Source organism: Herpailurus yagouaroundi, unplaced genomic scaffold, assembly GCF_014898765.1.
Source record: "Herpailurus yagouaroundi ecotype Mexico unplaced genomic scaffold, PumYag 77, whole genome shotgun sequence".
Taxonomy (NCBI): domain Eukaryota; kingdom Metazoa; phylum Chordata; class Mammalia; order Carnivora; family Felidae; genus Herpailurus; species Herpailurus yagouaroundi.
In genome coordinates this window covers 71,445,575-71,464,805 of record NW_024412388.1, presented here as the reverse complement: position 1 = coordinate 71,464,805, position 19,231 = coordinate 71,445,575, and the positions used below count along the sequence as shown (strand labels likewise).

At 34.0% G+C, this 19,231-nt stretch overlaps 1 protein-coding gene across 8 annotated transcripts in view; it reads right to left on the bottom strand.

The window, feature by feature from the left end:
* PRKACB (protein kinase cAMP-activated catalytic subunit beta) overlaps positions 1 to 19,231 on the bottom strand; it is a 128,410-nt gene that overhangs the window by 26,197 nt on the left and 82,982 nt on the right. For 4 of the 8 annotated variants that reach the window (XM_040470784.1, XM_040470780.1, XM_040470787.1 and 1 more), the window contains exons 2-5: positions 12,452 to 12,513; positions 10,132 to 10,260; positions 2,316 to 2,414; positions 1,230 to 1,312 (exon numbers count right to left, since the gene is read on the bottom strand). In XM_040470784.1, coding sequence (XP_040326718.1) covers positions 1,230 to 1,312; positions 2,316 to 2,414; positions 10,132 to 10,260; positions 12,452 to 12,513 — 373 coding nt within the window. Of the gene's footprint in view, positions 1 to 1,229; positions 1,313 to 2,315; positions 2,415 to 10,131; positions 10,261 to 12,451; positions 12,514 to 16,832; positions 16,857 to 18,775; positions 18,800 to 19,231 lie in introns of all 8 variants that reach the window. The other 4 variants (XM_040470781.1, XM_040470783.1, XM_040470785.1 and 1 more) reach the window with 2 other exon arrangements.

Here is a 19,231-nt window from a genome sequence, read left to right as displayed (position 1 = left end):
GGACAGAGAGAGACAGAACATGAACGGGGGAGGGGCAGAGAGAGAGGGAGACACAGAATCGGAAACAGGCTCCAGGCTCTGAGCCATCAGCCCAGAGCCCGACGCGGGGCTCGAACTCACGGACCGCGAGATCGTGACCTGGCTGAAGTCGGACGCTTAACCGACTGCGCCACCCAGGCGCCCCTGGACGTGCATTCTTACAGTGATTACTAATGAACAGTAGTAGCTTACAAATTATTACACAGAGGTAAAGTTAACAGAATTTATAACCTGTTTTAAAAAAAGTTTTTAACGTTTATTTATTTTTGAGACAGAGAGAGAGCATGAATGGGGGAGGGGCAGAGAGAGAGGGAGACACAGAATCCGAAGCAGGCTCCAGGCTCTGAGCCATCAGCCCAGAGCCCGACGCGGGGCTCGAACTCACGGACCGCGAGATTGTGACCTGAGTTGAAGTCGGACGCTTAACCAACTGAGCCACCCAGGAGCCCCAATATAACCTGTTTTAAAAACTGTGTGGCCTTGTTAGCAATAACCTAATAAGGTACAAACTCTTTTTTTTTTTTTTAATGTTTATTATTTATTTTTGAGAGAGAGAGAGATAGAGAGAGAGAAGCGGGGGAGGGGCAGGGAGAGAGGGAGACACAGAATCTGAAGCAGGCTTCAGGTTCCAAGCTGTCAGCACAGAGCCCAACACTGGGCTTGAACTCACCAATCATGAGATCATGACCTTAGCCGAAGCTAGATGCTTAACCAACTGCCACCCAGGCGCCCCAAGGTACAAACTCTTTTAAAATTATGTATATATTTTTAAAATTCAACAAAAACTTTAAGGAGAATTAAATTTGTGCAAAATGAACTTCTTAATCACATCACTATGATGCCATTATTATCTTTTCCATTTATTCCTTTCTTCATCTTTACACAAACCTCTTCCCCAGAATTGTAGTATTAATATTTGTTCAATAAGTACTAGTATGTTTAAATTCAATTTTTGCATCTTCTGAAAATCCTCCAAATAATGGATCTTCACAATATCTACCAATGGTAGAATATTTACATTGCTATCATGGTGCTTTTATTTGATTTTTAAAACTCAGTAGGGTGTGGCCTCTTATGAATGTTTCCATGTAATTTTTCATATAGCTAACATATTACCAAATGAAATGAAATAAATTTTTAGCATTGACAATAACTTAAAAAAGATTTGAGGAGGATAAAGTATTAGTTACCTGAACCTTCCAATTCTTCTTAGATGTGAAAACATTTCACCCCCAGGGACATATTCCATAACCATGTATAAATTAGAATTATCCTGTGAACAAATAAAAAGGAGAAGTAAATCAAAATTATGAAACCGAGATTATTTCAAGGAAATATTTAAAGATGACACCATGTTCAATTAGAAAAAGACAAATTAAAAAGCCCAAGAGATTACTAACATTGGGGAAGAGAATAAATGGAAGATGCTCTAATTTTTCTTCAGTGGGGAATTCATTCCCCACCCCCAGCCCAAGTATTCTTGCCACAAATTAGTCTGGGATATTTGCTGTTCCTGTCCTTGCAGGGAACCCTAACTTTTGAACAATTAAACACTGCAGCCGTGACTTAATACTATAGTGGATGCAAAAGAATAACAGGTAAAACAACAATTTGAAAAAGTAAGAATGTTTACATTTTATGTACTAAACTACGTCAGAGAGATGAATGATTTTTAATATCATCCTAAACATACAGGTGTTCATCTGATTTAAAGAATAACGGAGGAAAAGGGAAAAGGTTAAAATGTTTCATATGAACTAAGACTACAAGACGCCAAGTGTCATTCTAAAGAGTTGAAAAGCTATCAACTTAAAGAATAAATCTTGTTCAACTTTATGAGAACATTGAGGGAGGGCCAAAGACTGTTCTGCCTTACATAAACGGAAAGACTAGAACACAAATTACTAAGGAAAAGAGGATGGTAAGACTGTGTCAGAAAAGGTTCAAGAGAAAAGGAAGTTAGGTGGGCGTATTCATTTGCAAGATTGTAAGAACTGCTTAATAAGACATTACTATGGATTTTGATAAATGGAAATATTTGAATTTATAATAGCATCTCATGAAAAATTACACATTACCTTTAAAATTTTCCCTAGGGAAAGCCAAAACCTTTTCAAATATGAACATAAGTTTATAAACATAAAATCTAAATATATTACTTTTTTATTTACTCATATTCTCCACGTTTATCATATGGCTCAGAATCCTATCACAGTTTCATATTTTAAAAAATATGTGAGGGTAAAATTATTTTATTTGAATATTGTAAAATCTACCTTAAAAGAATACTCCAGTCGAACAAGAAAAGGAAAATTCACCGCCTGTAATATTCTTTTCTCATTCAAAGTATGCTCTATTTGCTTCAGTTTAACAACCTGTAATTGAGAGATAAATATATTTAATGTACTTGAACGGAATTTAAAATGTACTATAATTTTAAAAGAATAAAACATAAATAAAATGCTTACCATATAACGAGCTTGGATAGGCAAAATCACTAAGGAAGGGTATGATAATAACCAATAACTAGGTTTTTATCAGATTCAAATGAAACACCTAGCAGAGGATTTAAAATTTCGTCTTAAGAAGGACAACTATGATTTTCAGTCAAGAAGCAAGAGCTAAGAAGTAGTACATTACTTAAAAGAAATAATACATAACCTAAAAGAAATTAGTATGTGAAAATACTCAGCTCCTAATTAGTTACAGTCACAAATCACTGCAATAGGTAGGTATTGATTTTTCAATCTTCAGAAGATCAGCAAGGAAATTAAGAATTGAAGAAAAGCCAATAATTGAAAAACACTTTCAATTCAAACTGGGTAAAAATGAACAATCTGTTCATTTCCTAATACCTGAATAAATAGAAGATTAAATTCTAAAAAATCAATTTGTGCAGCCACAGGAGAGCACACACAAAATATGGGCAAAAGACCAACTATATCTTTATAGCAAATAGGTTATTTAGGATTAATCAAGCTTCTTCTGGATTGTCTACTCAATCAAATACATAGCAGCAGGGGAAAGTGACTTATTTTGACTTCACAAAGACTGTGCTTCTATCCCACATGTGATTCTATTTTTAATTTAAGAAAAGGTGACCTTAGGGAGATATAAATACTTGTCTGGTGTATGTATAAGTCATTAGCAGCTGGCAGTCTTTCTTGCTAGAAGCTTGCCGTCAGTGTGGGGCAGTCACCGAATTCAGGAAGTTGAACACAGGCAAAGTCAAGTTACCATCCAGTTATTAGTATATACAATTATAGCATAAAAATAGTAGTGAGCAAAGAATACTTGACTGAGAGTCAAAAGATCTGTATTCTAATCTAGGCCTTCTCATCCAGCAGTTTTGTGGCTTTTGGAGATGTTATTTCAACTCTTAGGATCTCAGGTTTGTTTTGTTTGGTTTGTTTTTGATGTAATATGAAGTAGTTGGACCATTGCTGTCTAAATTCTAACTAGTCACAGAACTAATTAGTCCATACTTATCATAACAAATTATGTAACATTGGCTCGAGAATTACTATTGCTTTGTATTTACTTTTAAAAAAATAGGCTTTTTTTTTTAAGCAGTTTCAGGTTCACGGTAGAATTGGGCAGAAGATACAGAGATTTTCCATATTCCTCCTATCTCCACACACGCATAGCTTCCCCCACTAGCAACATCTTCCCAACCCCACACAGGTGTGTGGTATATTTGTTATATACCTTCACACAGGTGTGTGGTATATTTGTTACAAGTGATGAACCTACATTGACACATTTTTTTTTTTTTACACTGGCATCTTTATCACCCAGTGTCCATAGTTTACACTAGGGTTTACTTGCACTGCCCTAAAATTTCTGTGTTCCACTTATTCATCCCTTTCTCCCTATTAATCCCAGGCAATCACTGATCTTTTTACTGTCTCCATAGTTTTGTCTTTTCCAAAATGTCATATAGTTGGAATCATACAGTATACAGCCTTTTCAGATTGGCTTCTTTCACTTAATAATATGCATTTAAAGTTCTTCATGTCTTTTCATGGCTTGATAGCTCATTTCTTTTGAGCGTTGAATAGCAGAAGGTACATCCATTGTCTAGATGTATCACCTTGTTTACTTTTGTATATTATGATCTAGCAGATTTTTAGTTAGCTATTGACAATGCACTTCCTTTGAAATAAGCAATAAAAATTGCAGTAGAGAGGCTTTCTGCATTATAGCCCTAAGCCAACCATGTGTATGTAGGGCATAACAATTAAAAATAGAAATGAATCCATGATATATGAAGTGGCAAAGCATAAGTGCTTAGTTAATTTTTAAGTTAATTTAAAAAATTAACTAATTAAAATCTAATTTACTTTTAAGTGTGTGTATTACTACATATGAAGCCTAATAATGCAATCAAGATAAAGACAAGAAAATGTCTGCCTTAATGCTGCATAAAATCTATTTGCAAGTATGGTGTATGCATATGTGAATATTAATAGGAATAATTGCCAAATGAGAGTTATGGCTTGTAAGTATTTAGACAAAAAAATGTTTATGTTAGGCCTAGTACATCATCTTTTTAAGTTCCAGATTATTCATCTATAAAACACGGATAATAATACCTACTTTAAAAGTGGCTCTGTGAATGCATGTGAAGTGATTAACATGGTGCCTGGCACAAAGTGAAAGCTCAAAAGATGCCAATTGTTATTATAGCCTATTAAAAAGGGTAGGAGTTCAGCAGGCCCTTATAGATGAACAGATGACAAAGGTTAGGAAAAGATAGAGGAAACAGCACAGGGTTAATATCCAGAACCATTACCTGAAGGGGTAAATACACAAAGGTAAGTGCGAGTGCTAGTTTCATTTGACAATAGCTTAGGACAGTGCTTCTCAAGATTTGGTAGTGAAATATCACTAAATGGCAGAGAAAAATTAATAAGTAACCCTGGGGGTTTAGTCCATGTTCTACTTTGAAAATACATATAAAATTTATATTTACTTCTTAATATTTCTGTTGGCTTAAATATGTATATTTAAAAGCATTTATAAATGATTACTTATCAGCTGATTTATTTTTTTCACCAAATACTTGAGGAGTTATTAATAAGGAAGATGGGGTATCTGTCATCACATGCTCCTCTGTCCCACCCAGCATGGCACTGTATACTTCTGAGGGTCAAGTTTCAATGAGAGAAGTAGCGAATAGAGGACATATAGGGGAAGAGTGTGAAATAAGACTATGGTAGAATATGGAAGAAAGTTATGAAGGGTTGGAAGTAGACTGCAGGGTTCTATTTTTATTTAATAAATATTAGGAAGATTTTTGATTGAGTAAATAAAATTATATGATACGGTGGGGCACCTGGGTGGCTCAGTCGGTTAGGCATCCACCTTCAGCTCAAGTCATGATCTTGCGGTTCGCGGGTTCGAGCCCCACACCAAGCTCTGAGCCCTGACAGCTCGGAGCCTGGAGCCTGCCTTGGATTCTGTGTCTCCCTCTCTCTTTGCCCCTCCCCTGGCTCGCACTCTGTCTCTCTCTCCCTCAAAATAAATAAACATTAAAATTTTTTTTTAAAAGTTATACGATATGGTAGGAAAACTTTTCTGGCAGTGAGGAAGGTGAATTAATAGACGGTGAAAAGCCTGGGGTTGAGGAAATTAAGGTGTTATTGTGAAAGCCCAGGTAATGTTAATAAGGGACCAAACTAGGTAGTGGTACTTTAGGGATAACAAATACATTTTAAAGGAAAAATAAACAAGGAGTATAGGCACAAAGATCAGACAACCCTAATCAAATTCTTGGTTTATCTTACTAGCCTGTTTGATTTTGGAAAATTTACTTAAATAGAAGGGTCACTGGCTTAAAAGGGAGATTAATATCACACAAAGCTGTGGAGATTCATTGATACGGTAAATATAAAGTACCTAGCAATGCTTGACACAATGTACAGAATGAAGAAATATGATTTTCCTTAATTCCTGCACTGATTTCCTTCCCCTCAACCCTTAAGACAGCAACAGCCAAAACTGAAAGGTTTGTGACATCATTAACAGAAAAAGTGACTATAGAGTGTATTATTTTATTGCTCATCTTTGTCAAATTCAAATAAATCAACTTGAAAACATTCAGCGTATAAAATCTTTGTCTTAATTATGAATAAATCTAGAACATTGCCATAGCAGAAATAACTTCGAGTGGCAGCTATTCTTCTGCTATGATTTAACCATGAGGTAACTTTCTCAGTAATTTACTTAACAAGTCACCATCTTGCCAAAAAAAAAAAAAAGTTATTAAAAACTTATTCCCTAAATACTTTAAACATAAAAGTGGCACATTATGTAATCCTTGTAATACATTATGACTAAAGCATATTCTATTAATTCCTTAAGAAAGATAACAAAATATTAGGGGCTATCCAGACACTAACATTTTAACGACAGGTTTAATTAAAAAATATTTGATTCAAATAAAAAATTTGAAGCATTTTGTTGTTGTGCTACCAACATGAGTGTACAAATCACCTGCTCTGAGGCCCAATGACCTCATCTAGAAAACAGAACATGAACTAGCTGGTTTCTAAGAGCTCCATGCTCAGATTGTACAAATTAGGGGTGGAGAGTTCAAGGAGGAGTCGAAGCTTGGATAAGAGTTCAGAGGGAGGGTGCAGAACATGAAAATAAGAAGAGGGGATAGTTCAGAGATCGAGTGTAACAATCTTTAAAGAGTAGACAGAAGGATAAAATAATAGGAAAAGGCACATTAAAGAAGAGCCCAAAAAGGCAGGAGCATAATTTAAAGAACAAGGGGTTACAGAAGGCAAGGGACAAGGGTTCTAAAACAAGTCCTGTGCTGGGAAAACTGGACAGCGACATGCAGAAAAATGAACCTGGACCACTTTCTTACACGATACACAAAAATAAAACTCAAAATGGATGAAAGACCTAAATGTAAGAAAGGAAGCCATCAAAATCCTCACGGAGAAAGCAGGCAAAAACCTCTTTGACCGTGGCAGCAACTTCTTAATTCAACATGTCTCTGGTGGCAAGGGAAACAAAAGCAAAAATCAACTATTGGGACCTCATTAAAATAAAAAGCTCCTGCACGGCGAAGGAAACAATCAGCAAAACTAAAAGGCAACCGACGGAATGGGAGAAGATATTTGCAAACGACATATCAGATAAAGGGTTAGTATGCAAAATCTATAAAGAACTTGTCAAACTCAACACCCAAAAAACAAATAATCCAGTGAAGAAAATGGGCAAAAGATGTGAACAGACATTTCTCCAAAGAAGACATCCATATGGCCAACCGACACATGAAAAAATGCTCAACATCAGTCATCATCAGGGAAACACAAATCAAAACCACAATGAGATACCACCTCACACCTGTCAGAATGGCTAACACTAACAACTCAGGCAACAACAGATGTTGGCAACGGTGTGGAGAAAGAGGATCTATTTTGCACTGCTGGTTGGAATGCAAACTGGTGCAGCCACTCTGGAAAACAGTATGGAGGTTCCTCAAAAAATTAAAAATAGAACTACCCTACAGCCTAGCAATTGCACTACTAGGTATTTATACAAAGGATATAGGTGTGCTGTTTCATCGGAACACATGCACTCTGATGTTTATAGCAGCACTATCAATAACAGCCAAAGTATGGAAAGAGCCCAAATGTCCATTGGTGGATCGATAGATGAATGGATAAAGATGATGTGGTGTGTGTGTGTGTGTGTGTGTGTGTGTGTGTGTGTGTGTGTGTGTGTAATGGAGTATTACTCGGCAATCAAAAAGAATGAAATCTTGCCATTTGCAACTATGTGGATGGAACTAGAGGGTATTATGCTAAGTGAAATTAGTCAGTGAAAGACAAATTTTGTATGACTTCACTCATATGAGGACCTTAAGACACAGAACAGATGAACATAAGGGAAGGGAAGCAAAAATAATATAAAAACAGGGAGGGGGACAAAAACAAAAGAGACTCTTAAATATGGAGAACAATCAGAGGGTTGCTAGAGAGGTTGTGGGAGGGGGGATGGGCTAAATGGGTAAGGGGCATTAAGGAATCTACTCCTGAAATCATTGTTGCACTATATATGAACTAACTTGGATGTAAATTAAAAAACAAACAAACAAACAAACAAGCAAACAAAACACGTCATATAAGATGAGCAAAAAGAGCCCCCTGGTCTTGTTGATTAGGCCACTGGATTGGTGACCCTCAGTAAAGTCGTTTCAGTGGAGTAGCAAAAGGTAGGAGATAAAACAAGGAAACAGCTAAATTGTTGTAAGTTAAAGAATTAATAGGAAGTGATTAAACTATTTTTTCAGGAAGCATGGTTACCAAAGTTACATGATACAGGGCAGTAGACAAAGATGCACAATTAAATGTATTTGTAAACATGTACATGTGTATTTAATTTTAGAAAGACTTAAGTCATTACTCCTTTTCATGTTAGAGGCTAGATTTGTTTTTTGTTTTGTTTTATTTTATTTTATTTTATTTTATTTTATTTTATTTTATTTTATTTTTTCAACGTTTATTTATTTTTGGGACAGAGAGAGACAGAGCATGAACGGGGGAGGGGCAGAGAGAGAGGGAGACACAGAATCGGAAACAGGCTCCAGGCTCTGAGCCATCAGCCCAGAGCCTGACGCGGGGCTCGAATTCACGGACCGCGAGATAGTGACCTGGCTGAAGTCGGACGCTCAACCGACTGGCCACCCAGGCGCCCCTGTTTTTTGTTTTAAATCAGAGTTTGGACTGGAACTTCAGACCAGTCTAATGCTGTGCTGTCCAACATGGTAGCCGCGAGAAATTTAACACTTGAAATGTGGCTTATCTGAATGGAGATGTACTGTAAGTATAAAATATACATCAGCTTTTGAAGACTTGGTATGAAGAGAGTAAAATATTTCAATGTGTATATTAATTACATGTACAATAATAATATTTTGGATACAGTGAGTTAAATAAAATCTATTAAAATCAATTTCAACTACTTCTTTTTACTTTTTAAATGTGGCTACTACTAAAAAAACAAAATCCTTTATGTGGCTCACATTATATTTTTATTAGACAGCATCAGTCTAGCCACTACCTATAACCCTGACTACTAGCTCAGTACTATTTCCTCCACATTTTCCTACATCCCAGTAAGCCAAAGTGTTATTCTTGGGAACATAATACCTATAAGATAATCTATTAAGATTTGCCATTCATCTTTTACGTTCCCTTCATCCTAAGTGATTATCAGGAAAATAAAAGCTTAATATTTAAAGCATAACTATCTTCAGACCTCCTGATTCATTAGACACACCAATATGTGATAAATACTTAAAAATTGATTTTTCAAAAAGATTTAATTGACATCTAACATTATATTAGTTTCAGGCATACAACATAATTATTTGATTTTATTTTTTTAATGCTTATTTATTTTTGACAGAGAGAGAGAGACAGAGTACGAGAGGGGGAGGGGCAGAGAGAGAGGGAGACACAGAATCTGAGGCAGGGTCTGGGCTCTGAGCTGTCAGCACAGAACCTGATGCGGGGCTCGAACTCACAGACCGCAAGATCATGACCTGAGCCAAAGTCGGATGCTCAACCGACTGAGCCACCCAGGTGCCCCAATCATTTGATATTTTTTATAGTATTAGGATTCCAACTTTTTCTCTGCTTTAACTGACATTTTAAATTAAACAAACTCAATCATACTAAAGTGCTTCTACTGTTGATTAAAATAAGTCACAAAATAAAATCACTAAATTTCTGTTTCCTCACTCTAAAGGTCAAGTACACCTGATCCCTGCATTTTCCATAAGGCAAAAGGTAGTAGAGATACCTGTTCTTTACATGTTGAATTCAAGATTTTGTTAGTAAACATATACATACCTATTATATATGTAATTATTGAAATAATAATGTATCCCCATATACTTAACTATTAACTATGTATCTTACAGACAAGAAATAATAATGAAAATTAACTGCAACAATAAAATTATCTGAAGATATCAATGGAAAGTCGGTATATTGCATCTGTTTAATAATCTAGCTGATAAAACTGAAGTTTACCTGTCAGGTAAATAATAACAAACGCACTAACCTTCTGCTTATCTAAGATCTTCATGGCATAATACTGTTCAGTGACTTTATGTTTCACCAACATGACTCTTCCAAATGAACCTGTTCCAAGGGTTTTTTTCCTTTCAAAATCCTCCAGCCCGGCATTATTCTACAAATACATGAAAAATAAAAGAAACTTTAAAATTAGAAATTCTCGTAAGACTATGGTGACTATCACAGATTTAGTTATATATAATCAGAAGAGATAATTTAATGTAAAATTATCCATTTAAAAACAATACAAAGAGACTACTGAGATCCCAGGTTATTGGTTCTATTTTTCCCTTTGAATAAAAAAAGAATCAATATTTGAAAAGAGATTATATTGTAAAATAAAGCATTACATAATATTAGGGAGGAAATAACAGCCTAAGCTGAAATTAGTACTAAGGATGATAATGAATTCCATTATGAATTCCTAGTATTAGACTCTTAGTATTAGTTCCGCATTTTAATAATTACAAACTGACCAGAAGTATACTGACAAAGGCAATCGTAGACGCCAAACGGTCTCAGTGTACTCACAAATAATTCTAATGAACAGATAAACTGAGGGATCAGAGTCCTTTCCCTGGAGTTACCTCTGAAGAAAGCACTACTTTACTTCATTTATATCTTTGTACAAGCTTATAGGACTAGATAATAATAGCATGAAAGATCCTAATGGCTCTCTCTCTCTCTGATGTTATAATAACCCAGTATTACCTAAAATATAATAATAAGGAAAGAAGAGTTCCTTATTCCCACAAGATAACCAAAAGTCAGAGTCCCAGAACAATAATCAGTCTCTTTTTCTCCTTCAATAGATGCTTTGTTATGAGCAAACATCTTTGTTTGGCTTTGACTATAGCATAGAAGAAAAGGATTGGAGGCATCAATCTATTGAATTTGTTGCTGCCACAACAAAATGAAAATTACTAGGAAGAAATTATGTGCTAAATAGCCACAAGTAGTAATTGCTGACCCATTTGTTTAATAGGTTTTCATTATAAAGATCTCCATGAAAATCCTGGAAAAAAATATGTGTGCACTGTACACAGTCTGTACAGTATTTAGCTTGAGAAAAATGTGATGTAATATGATTCTTATATAAGCAAGGAATCTGGATAGTTACTGCAGTTCACTATAGTTGGATTTAATCTCTATTGCAAATCAAAGCTTGCCTTTGGAGACATAGCAGAGTTTCTTGCTGAATCATTACAGAGAGAGCAAGCAGCTCTAAGTTTTTACTTATAAAACTTGTTTCCATCAAATTTTAATTTCAAAATGCTAATGATTTTAAATTGCTATGAGATTCTATATCAGTGTGGAAAGAAAAAAAACCTTGTAATTCTGATTGAATTATTCAATTTTATGGATTAATGCTTCATTTTTTGGTTTTAGCAAAACAGATTGAACCATTTAATATAGTCCCCAACTAAGTAATGGAAACTGACTTAAGTAATAGACAAAAACCAGAACATCCCTTTTTGCTAGTTATTAATGCTTTTCATACAAATGTGCCATTTTCCTCACCTCTCTTAAATGTTCCACGTTAGATAATGCCTAACTTTTTGTGATCACTAGAGTGACTATGTTTTAAATTACAGATCATGCTCTTACTCTTAATGATGGTATTCTTCCTAAAACATAATATTCAGAATTAAATATTTTTTAGTGAGAAAGACATCTGAAATAAAGATTTCTGTGGTTGGAAAATAGGTATTCAAAATTTAATCTGTTATTAAAGTTCATTAATTACTTATAACTTCAAAAAGATTTTTTGGCAAATATAAATGGCTCTTTTTATACACAGTTTTTAGATCTCAGCTACAATCTAAAAGTATTTATGTAGAATTTACCTCATCCAATGTTTATGAAGAGGGATCTCTGTGTATTTGGTATGTTGCCAATAGCCAAGTATTTGTGTTAAGGATTTGAAACTGCACAATAGTATCCGTTTGTGGTAATTAATAAAGATAACAAATATGCTATCAAAGGCACAAATCAAAATTACTGTAATATTAACAAATATCAAGAGTTTGTAGCAGCTTGTAATTAGTATCAAAATTTGTAATTAGACATTATAATGGAAATTAGTTCCTCCTCCAATTTAGGTATATATAAAATTATTAGTTAGCAAATCAAAACATAATGTTATGATAATATTATGGCAAAACTCCCATGTGAAGCTCACTTTTTAAAATGCAACTTGAAAGTTTAATGCTACTTTAAAGTTTCTAAACTAGTAAATTACTTGGGTAAGAATCATGATTTTACATAGGACTTTTAAATCATAGAAAATTTTAAATATTCCTTACCGGAGTAGGATTTTCCCATTTTTTAAGAAAGTCTTCTTTGGCTTTGGCTAGAAACTCTTTCACTGAAAATAGATTAAAAAAACAAACAAATTTTGTCTTGTAAGAATATTTATATTACATGTAAATATACTTTAAAAATACAGACTTATGTCAACTTTTGTTGCCATGAAATATGTATTCATAACCATGATAAACTAGAGAGCTATTTAGTTTCTGTAAATAAGAAGCAAATATTTTCTTAAATTTCTGAGAATCTCTAATACTATTTTATATGGAGATCACTCTGATAATTTCAAATCTAATAATAAAAATACTGTTCCTGAAAACATACCTGAAAGTAACATAAAAAAGTTATAAATCAATGTAGATCAAAATACTGATTGCTAGTAAGCCATCAGTGATATTAACAAAGCCGTGAAAAGTAACAAGTTGAAGCTATCTGATGAATGTGAACTCATTGATTTGTGGAGTTTCAAAAACAACTGACTTTGATGGAGGGCTGTTTTCAGGTTTATAAAGATTTATGTTATTGGATTTGTGTTTTCTCTGCTGAAGGCAGAGAGAAAAGGGAAGAACACAGGCTACATATAAGGGATGGCCACCAAAGACAAAAACAGAACAAAACACCAAAAACAAAACACTCAAACAGCTTTAAAAAAATCTCATTCTAAATGTAGAACAAAACTACATGCCTGAATGCCTAATCTAAAATGTACACTAAAGTAAAGCGTTCAAAACCAGATGTTTATCTAGTGATCAATAACAGCCACATTATCAAGCCGTGGTTTGAAGTTTGAGATTTGTTAAATGACGAGTCATTTGAAAGGTTTCCTCTTTTTCATTTTCTTTCCACGAAGTTTTCATAATGACTTCTGTTTACACAATGACTTCAGGCATTTAAAAACAAATAGGAAAAAGGATTCCAGAGATAAGATGGCATTAACAAAATGTATTCTTGTTCTTACAGTTAGGTCTGAGAGCAAAACCTGGTGATTCAAGAGGTATTTATTTTAGTATTTCTTTTTGTTTGGAAGTTCCGAGGATTCCTCGGATATCTAAATCTAAAAATGAAGAAGACAATAGAATTTAAATGGTGTTGAAATAGTAAAAGGCTAGGCAAAATGAACTTAGAGTGGCACCCTGGCATTTATTTCAGAAATACTAAGAGTGATGATCACGATGATGATGATGATGATGATGATGATGATGATGATAAGAAGAAGAAAAGACCAAACATTGGAAGTGAGAGGCTCATAAATTCTTTAATGAGGTCTCTAATGATGTAGTGGTATTAAAGTGAGGCATTTTAAGATATATGTTATTATTTCCTCCTTCACTTTTGTAAAAGAACTTTGCCAAAACACTGTTACTAACCAAAAAGGCTGTTGGCATTCTAAAGGTTTTGAGATTTCAAAATGGTGATGACAAGCACCAAGAGCAGACGTTAGTTTTTAAGTGACACTAAAGTGTTCATTTCTGAAGACATTATTTTACTACTTTATATAAACTGTCACTGTATTTTGCTGTAAAATACTCTCAAAATACCTATTTTAGAAAATTTGAGAAAAATAATTTTTAAAATTAGACTCTCCCCCATTGTATGAAAAATCTCCTCCACCAAAACAATGAATCAAATAATTGTACCTCATTATGCAGATATGATCTCATTCTTCCCGGGGGTGGATTTGGGGGTGGATAAGTCTTACATTTTGAGTTTAGGATGGTTCAGGCCATCCTACTTCTAAAAGTTAATGTACTAGTTACAACTGAAGAAGAGTGGTTTTATAAGTAAGATTGTGTTTATTTAATTTATGTATTCTTTTGCATGGAGCAGACATATTTGCAATGGCATTGCTTTAGAGATGACAGCTATGATAAATTAAAAACATAATTTCCTGATAAATGCAACTGTGGCTTTTAAGAAACAACAATTTGTGATTCCCAAAATATACATCTGATTTCCTTTGAAAAATGTTTTTGGTTATCTTCTATTTTTAGAACTTGCACATCAAGTTGCAGTATAAACTCTCCAGATGCCTGCATGAGTATAGATAATTTGGAGACAAGCAAGAGAATCAGAAAAGAAAAAAAAAATTCTCAACATCCTATTTCAGCTTCTCCTGTCACTTCCTGCTAAGTGGATCTGGAGTTAAGAAAAAAGTAACTGGTCAATGGAAGGACTGGCGTTATTGGCCACAGATGGTGCATGTACTGCAAGAAAACTTCCTTCTCCCTACTTGGTGAATGAGCTAGACAAAAAATTTCAGGCACTACTTAATTTCATTTGCTAATAGGATATTCAGGAAATTCTTTGAAATGTTCTCTGTACTCATCAATGTTCCAAGTTCACTGATAAGTAACGTTACAGAAAGGAAGTAACAGTTCTCAAAAAGGTCTTACATGAAAATTATCAGAATAGGTATGAATCAAAGTTATTAAATTTTGTGAATTATTTCAACAAATAAGGAGATTCCCTTTTAGAGTAAGGATAAGCATTAATTATAATGTCATTAAATACTTCCATGAAGCAAACTCTTTTCGAAACATTTTTTAATCACGTAAGTATATATACGCACAGAAAATCTCTAGTTTATATGTGCACTACTCAGATGCAAAGATGAACATAGTTAACTCTGTAAAAATATAAGTTAACCAAAATATACATCTTATAAATACAAACACCAGAAATAAAATATTTCACAATATGCTGGGTTATGAATAACTCTAAAAACAATAGGCAATCTAGAACCACATGTATTTGCTTTGGTTTTTATTATTTTTAGACAGTGGTGAATTTCACTTTCTAAATGTTTTTCTCTGGTTGTTTAAAAAATTTATACCCACTGACATAAGGTGTTGGCAGCTAATTAACAAAATAAGTGGTGGGAGAGACAGCCACATTCAAACACTGCAGCACATTCAATCCAGACTTCCAGACTTTAGAACTGGAAGTTCTAAATATTTTGGTTTTCTTATTGTGCTCTAATATGTACACAGTATCTACATTTAACAGTTTAAACCATTGTGATAGCCTGAAACAGCCCTAAGTTTTGGAGCTTGGCACATCTGAATTATAATATTGGTCCTAATATTTCTTAGCTCCACGATTATGGGTAGCTAAGCACCTTACAGTGATTAATAACTCTCCTTAGGAAAAGATCTCAATGAAGAATTTTTCTGCAAGTATATTGTGTTCTGTAACAGTCAATAATGTACTACAAAAAATGAAAAGGGCACACCAAAAATTAAATCAGTTTCTTCCTAGGAGTATATATTTCAATTATATATATATTTTCCAAATAAATTTATATTCTTTTCAATTTGTATCATTTAGAGATTGCATTGTATTCTGCAGAAATGAGCATACCACAGGAATCTATTCCTACAAATAGGAATGTTTACCCACACTTATGAGATAAAGAAAGAAGAAACAAAGTGACAATTTTTATGTGTTTCCACAAATGTACAAAAAATGTAATTCTTATCACCCTCAAAATATTTTTGAATATATTTATACACAGGGCATAATTTAAAAATTAGATTACAAAGTTCATTTTAAACATTAGGAAAATTCATTAAAAAGTCAAGTATGGCTTATCTTTATTCCATAATATGCAGATAATTTTACAATGAATAAGAATGTTTCACTAATTAGATTTAGAAAATGTATTTATTAGGCACTTTTGGTTTCTGTGTTAACTATACTACATTACTGCTTATTATATAACAAGAGCATGTTGTTAGTTATAGGATGCCATTTCCCAATGCTTAAAAGAGGTTATCATTCATGTTTTGAAAGAAGAGTTTAGAAATCTATTACTATTACAGATTACAATTACTCCAGATGTTTATTTCTCTAGTTTATCGTAATGAGATAAGTGTCGCCTCCCTCTCTAACACGTCTTTTACAATAAAAACACAGCTTTATTAAACTTTTATTTAATGTATGTCAGAACAAAGAAAAGAGAAACAAACAGAAAATAGAACAAAACAATATAAACTCTCTGGGGTAAATATTCAAATAGTAGCTATTTTGTTCAAAATTTACAACAGTATATTTTATTTAAAAAAACATTCATTAATCTGGGTTATCTAATTTAAGTGGTGTGTATTAATCTTTCTTCTGCTACCCTGTACAACTCCCACTACTTTCCAGGGCTATATTTGTTGTTTCTAAAATATCACATAAAAAGTGCAATATAAATCATTTCTATAGACCAAACTCAATATAAAGCTAAACCATTTCGTCCATCAACTAAAATATTGTATTAACTCTGTATACTTTATAAAAATATAACTTATGAGGAGCATAACAATTTGCAAACAACCAAAGAAAAAGTTGGAAAGGTAACATTTGTTTTATTAAAAAGTAGTTGCCTACCAGATACTTCTGAAGAGGAGCAAGCTTGTATTCAAAAAAAAAAAATTAATTAAACAACGATTAAATAACGCTCATGAAAACAACATATTAGCACGAAGTCACCTATATACATTGTCTCAGAATATTATGTATAGAAATAGAACATTAATACAGAAACTCAATATTTTGACAGCACATATTCAAATAGGACATCTTACAATTAAATGCTAAAGAAATAAAATCAGTACTTGTTTAGTGTCAAAATCAATACCATTCTAATTCTTAAAACAACTAACAAAAACTTTTAACTCTCAGAGCAATAGTGCTAACAATATGAAGTGGTATATGTATTGAAATACACAGCCTGTAACTATTGCAATACCATCACTGGACTTGTGTTATGTATCTGAAACTCTACTGTAGGAAAAACAACATTCATTTCAAAACTTCGTTAACTCCCTTTTGAAAGACCTTAGTGTCTTTCAGGCATTTACTTCTTTGGTGCCAGTTTTAACAATCTTTTTAACAACAGTTATTGAGCACTGTTTTGTGGTGCCAGAAATTGAGCGAGACTTTGGGAACACTACAGAGAACACATATATTTACATTGTTAAAGAGGTGAAAAGCTAACGGGGGAGAGAGATGAAACATTAGAATGCAATATGACAAAAACTACAACTAAGGGAATCATAAGGTACTGTAAGAGCTCAAAAGAGGAAACTGGTAGGTAAAAATAAGGCATAGAGGACACAGCATTACGTTAAGTCTTAAGGACAGAGTTCCTCTACCAGATAAAGTTGAGGAAGAAGGCATTCTAGGCTGGGATGATCTTGTGTAAAAAGGTATGGAGGAAGTAGGGGTGCTCAGTCGGTTGGGCGTCCGACTTTGGCTTGGGTCATGATGTCTCGGTTTGTGAGTCTGAGCCGCGTGTGGGGCTCTGTGCTGGCAGCTCAGAGCCTGGGGCCTGCTTCGGATTCTGTGTCTCTTTCTCTCTCTGCCCCTCCCATATTCATGCTCTGTCTCTCTCTGTCTCTCAATAATAAATAAATGTTAAAATAATAATAATAAGGTATGGAGGAAGCATCATGGTTTATCCCAGCATTGGCAACTGACTTGCACAGCTGCAGCATAGGGTATAAGTGCCCTGTAGCAGTGAGGGGTGAAGTGTGTAGGTAAGCAGGTGCCCAAACATGAGGGTAACTGTTTGCCAGGGTGATGCTTTTCAATGTGTCTGAAGGAAAGGGGGTAAACAGAGTTAGTCACAATTGCTAGACCCTATTTGTTCTGGAAAACAAGAAGCAAGATCATTTGCTAAGGAAGAGGGGAGCCAGATGGAGTAAAGAGCAGTGATGGTGGGGATTTGAGGCCTGGGGCTTAAACTTTGATGGCTATCTATGTAGGGAATAAGGGAGGGGGCTATTCCTCTCAAATCTCCTGCGAGGGAAGGAGAACCTATCAGGTACTATAAAGAGTGGTAAGTTTCTTAATACCTTTTTTGAAATAATAGTTTAAAACTTTTTACTTTTTGGATTATAATTCATGGGCCTCCTGATCTCTGCAATTAAATTATTTTCATCTTCCTCCTTTACCTTAATCAAAGCATTAGTCTAAGAGTTATTTGGTATATATCAGAAAGCACAGAACAGGATGGAAACTGAGGTTAATTACCTATGAAAACACCAAGTTCTATCAGCAAATAACAGAACAGTACAATCCCTTCCAAAACCTCTGGAAAGTGTAAATCTAGTCAAGTGTCTGTGTTCTGGCGCCCCTATTTCAAACACACCCCTGTTTAGAGCTCTACAATGGTTATTTTTAAGAATAACCCCACACACATACACTGCACTACAAATATTTTCAGTAAACTAAATATAAAACATTCTAGTTGCCACAAAATACCTAATAAAAATGCAATTTATAGCAACAAAGGAAACAGAATTATTCTGTAAAAAATGGTTTCCTACCAGATGCTTCTGATGATTTGCGTGCTTGGTCAAAAGGAATAAATAAGTTAAACAGATTAAATAACACATCAAATAACATACCCACAAGAAGTATCTATCCCATATGCTCATTAGTATATTTACACATAGAAATAGAATGAAAAATACTTGGGCATCCATATTCAAAAGTGTTTTTATCTAAGGCTTACAACCCATACCCTCACATTCATAAATATATATATATATATATATATATATATATATATATATATATATTAACCAGCCAAACCCTATTCTAGAAATCTGTTAAAAAATATCATATTCTATCCCTTTAATGTGTAGAGCAGTGTGTTCACTTTGCTCAAGGGATGCTTTATTTGCTTCACCATATTCAAGCAAGTTCACTCAGAGCAAGTTCACTATAATCTTAAAATTTATAGTGAGTGTAAAAAATAACTTTACTGCAATTGCATTTGT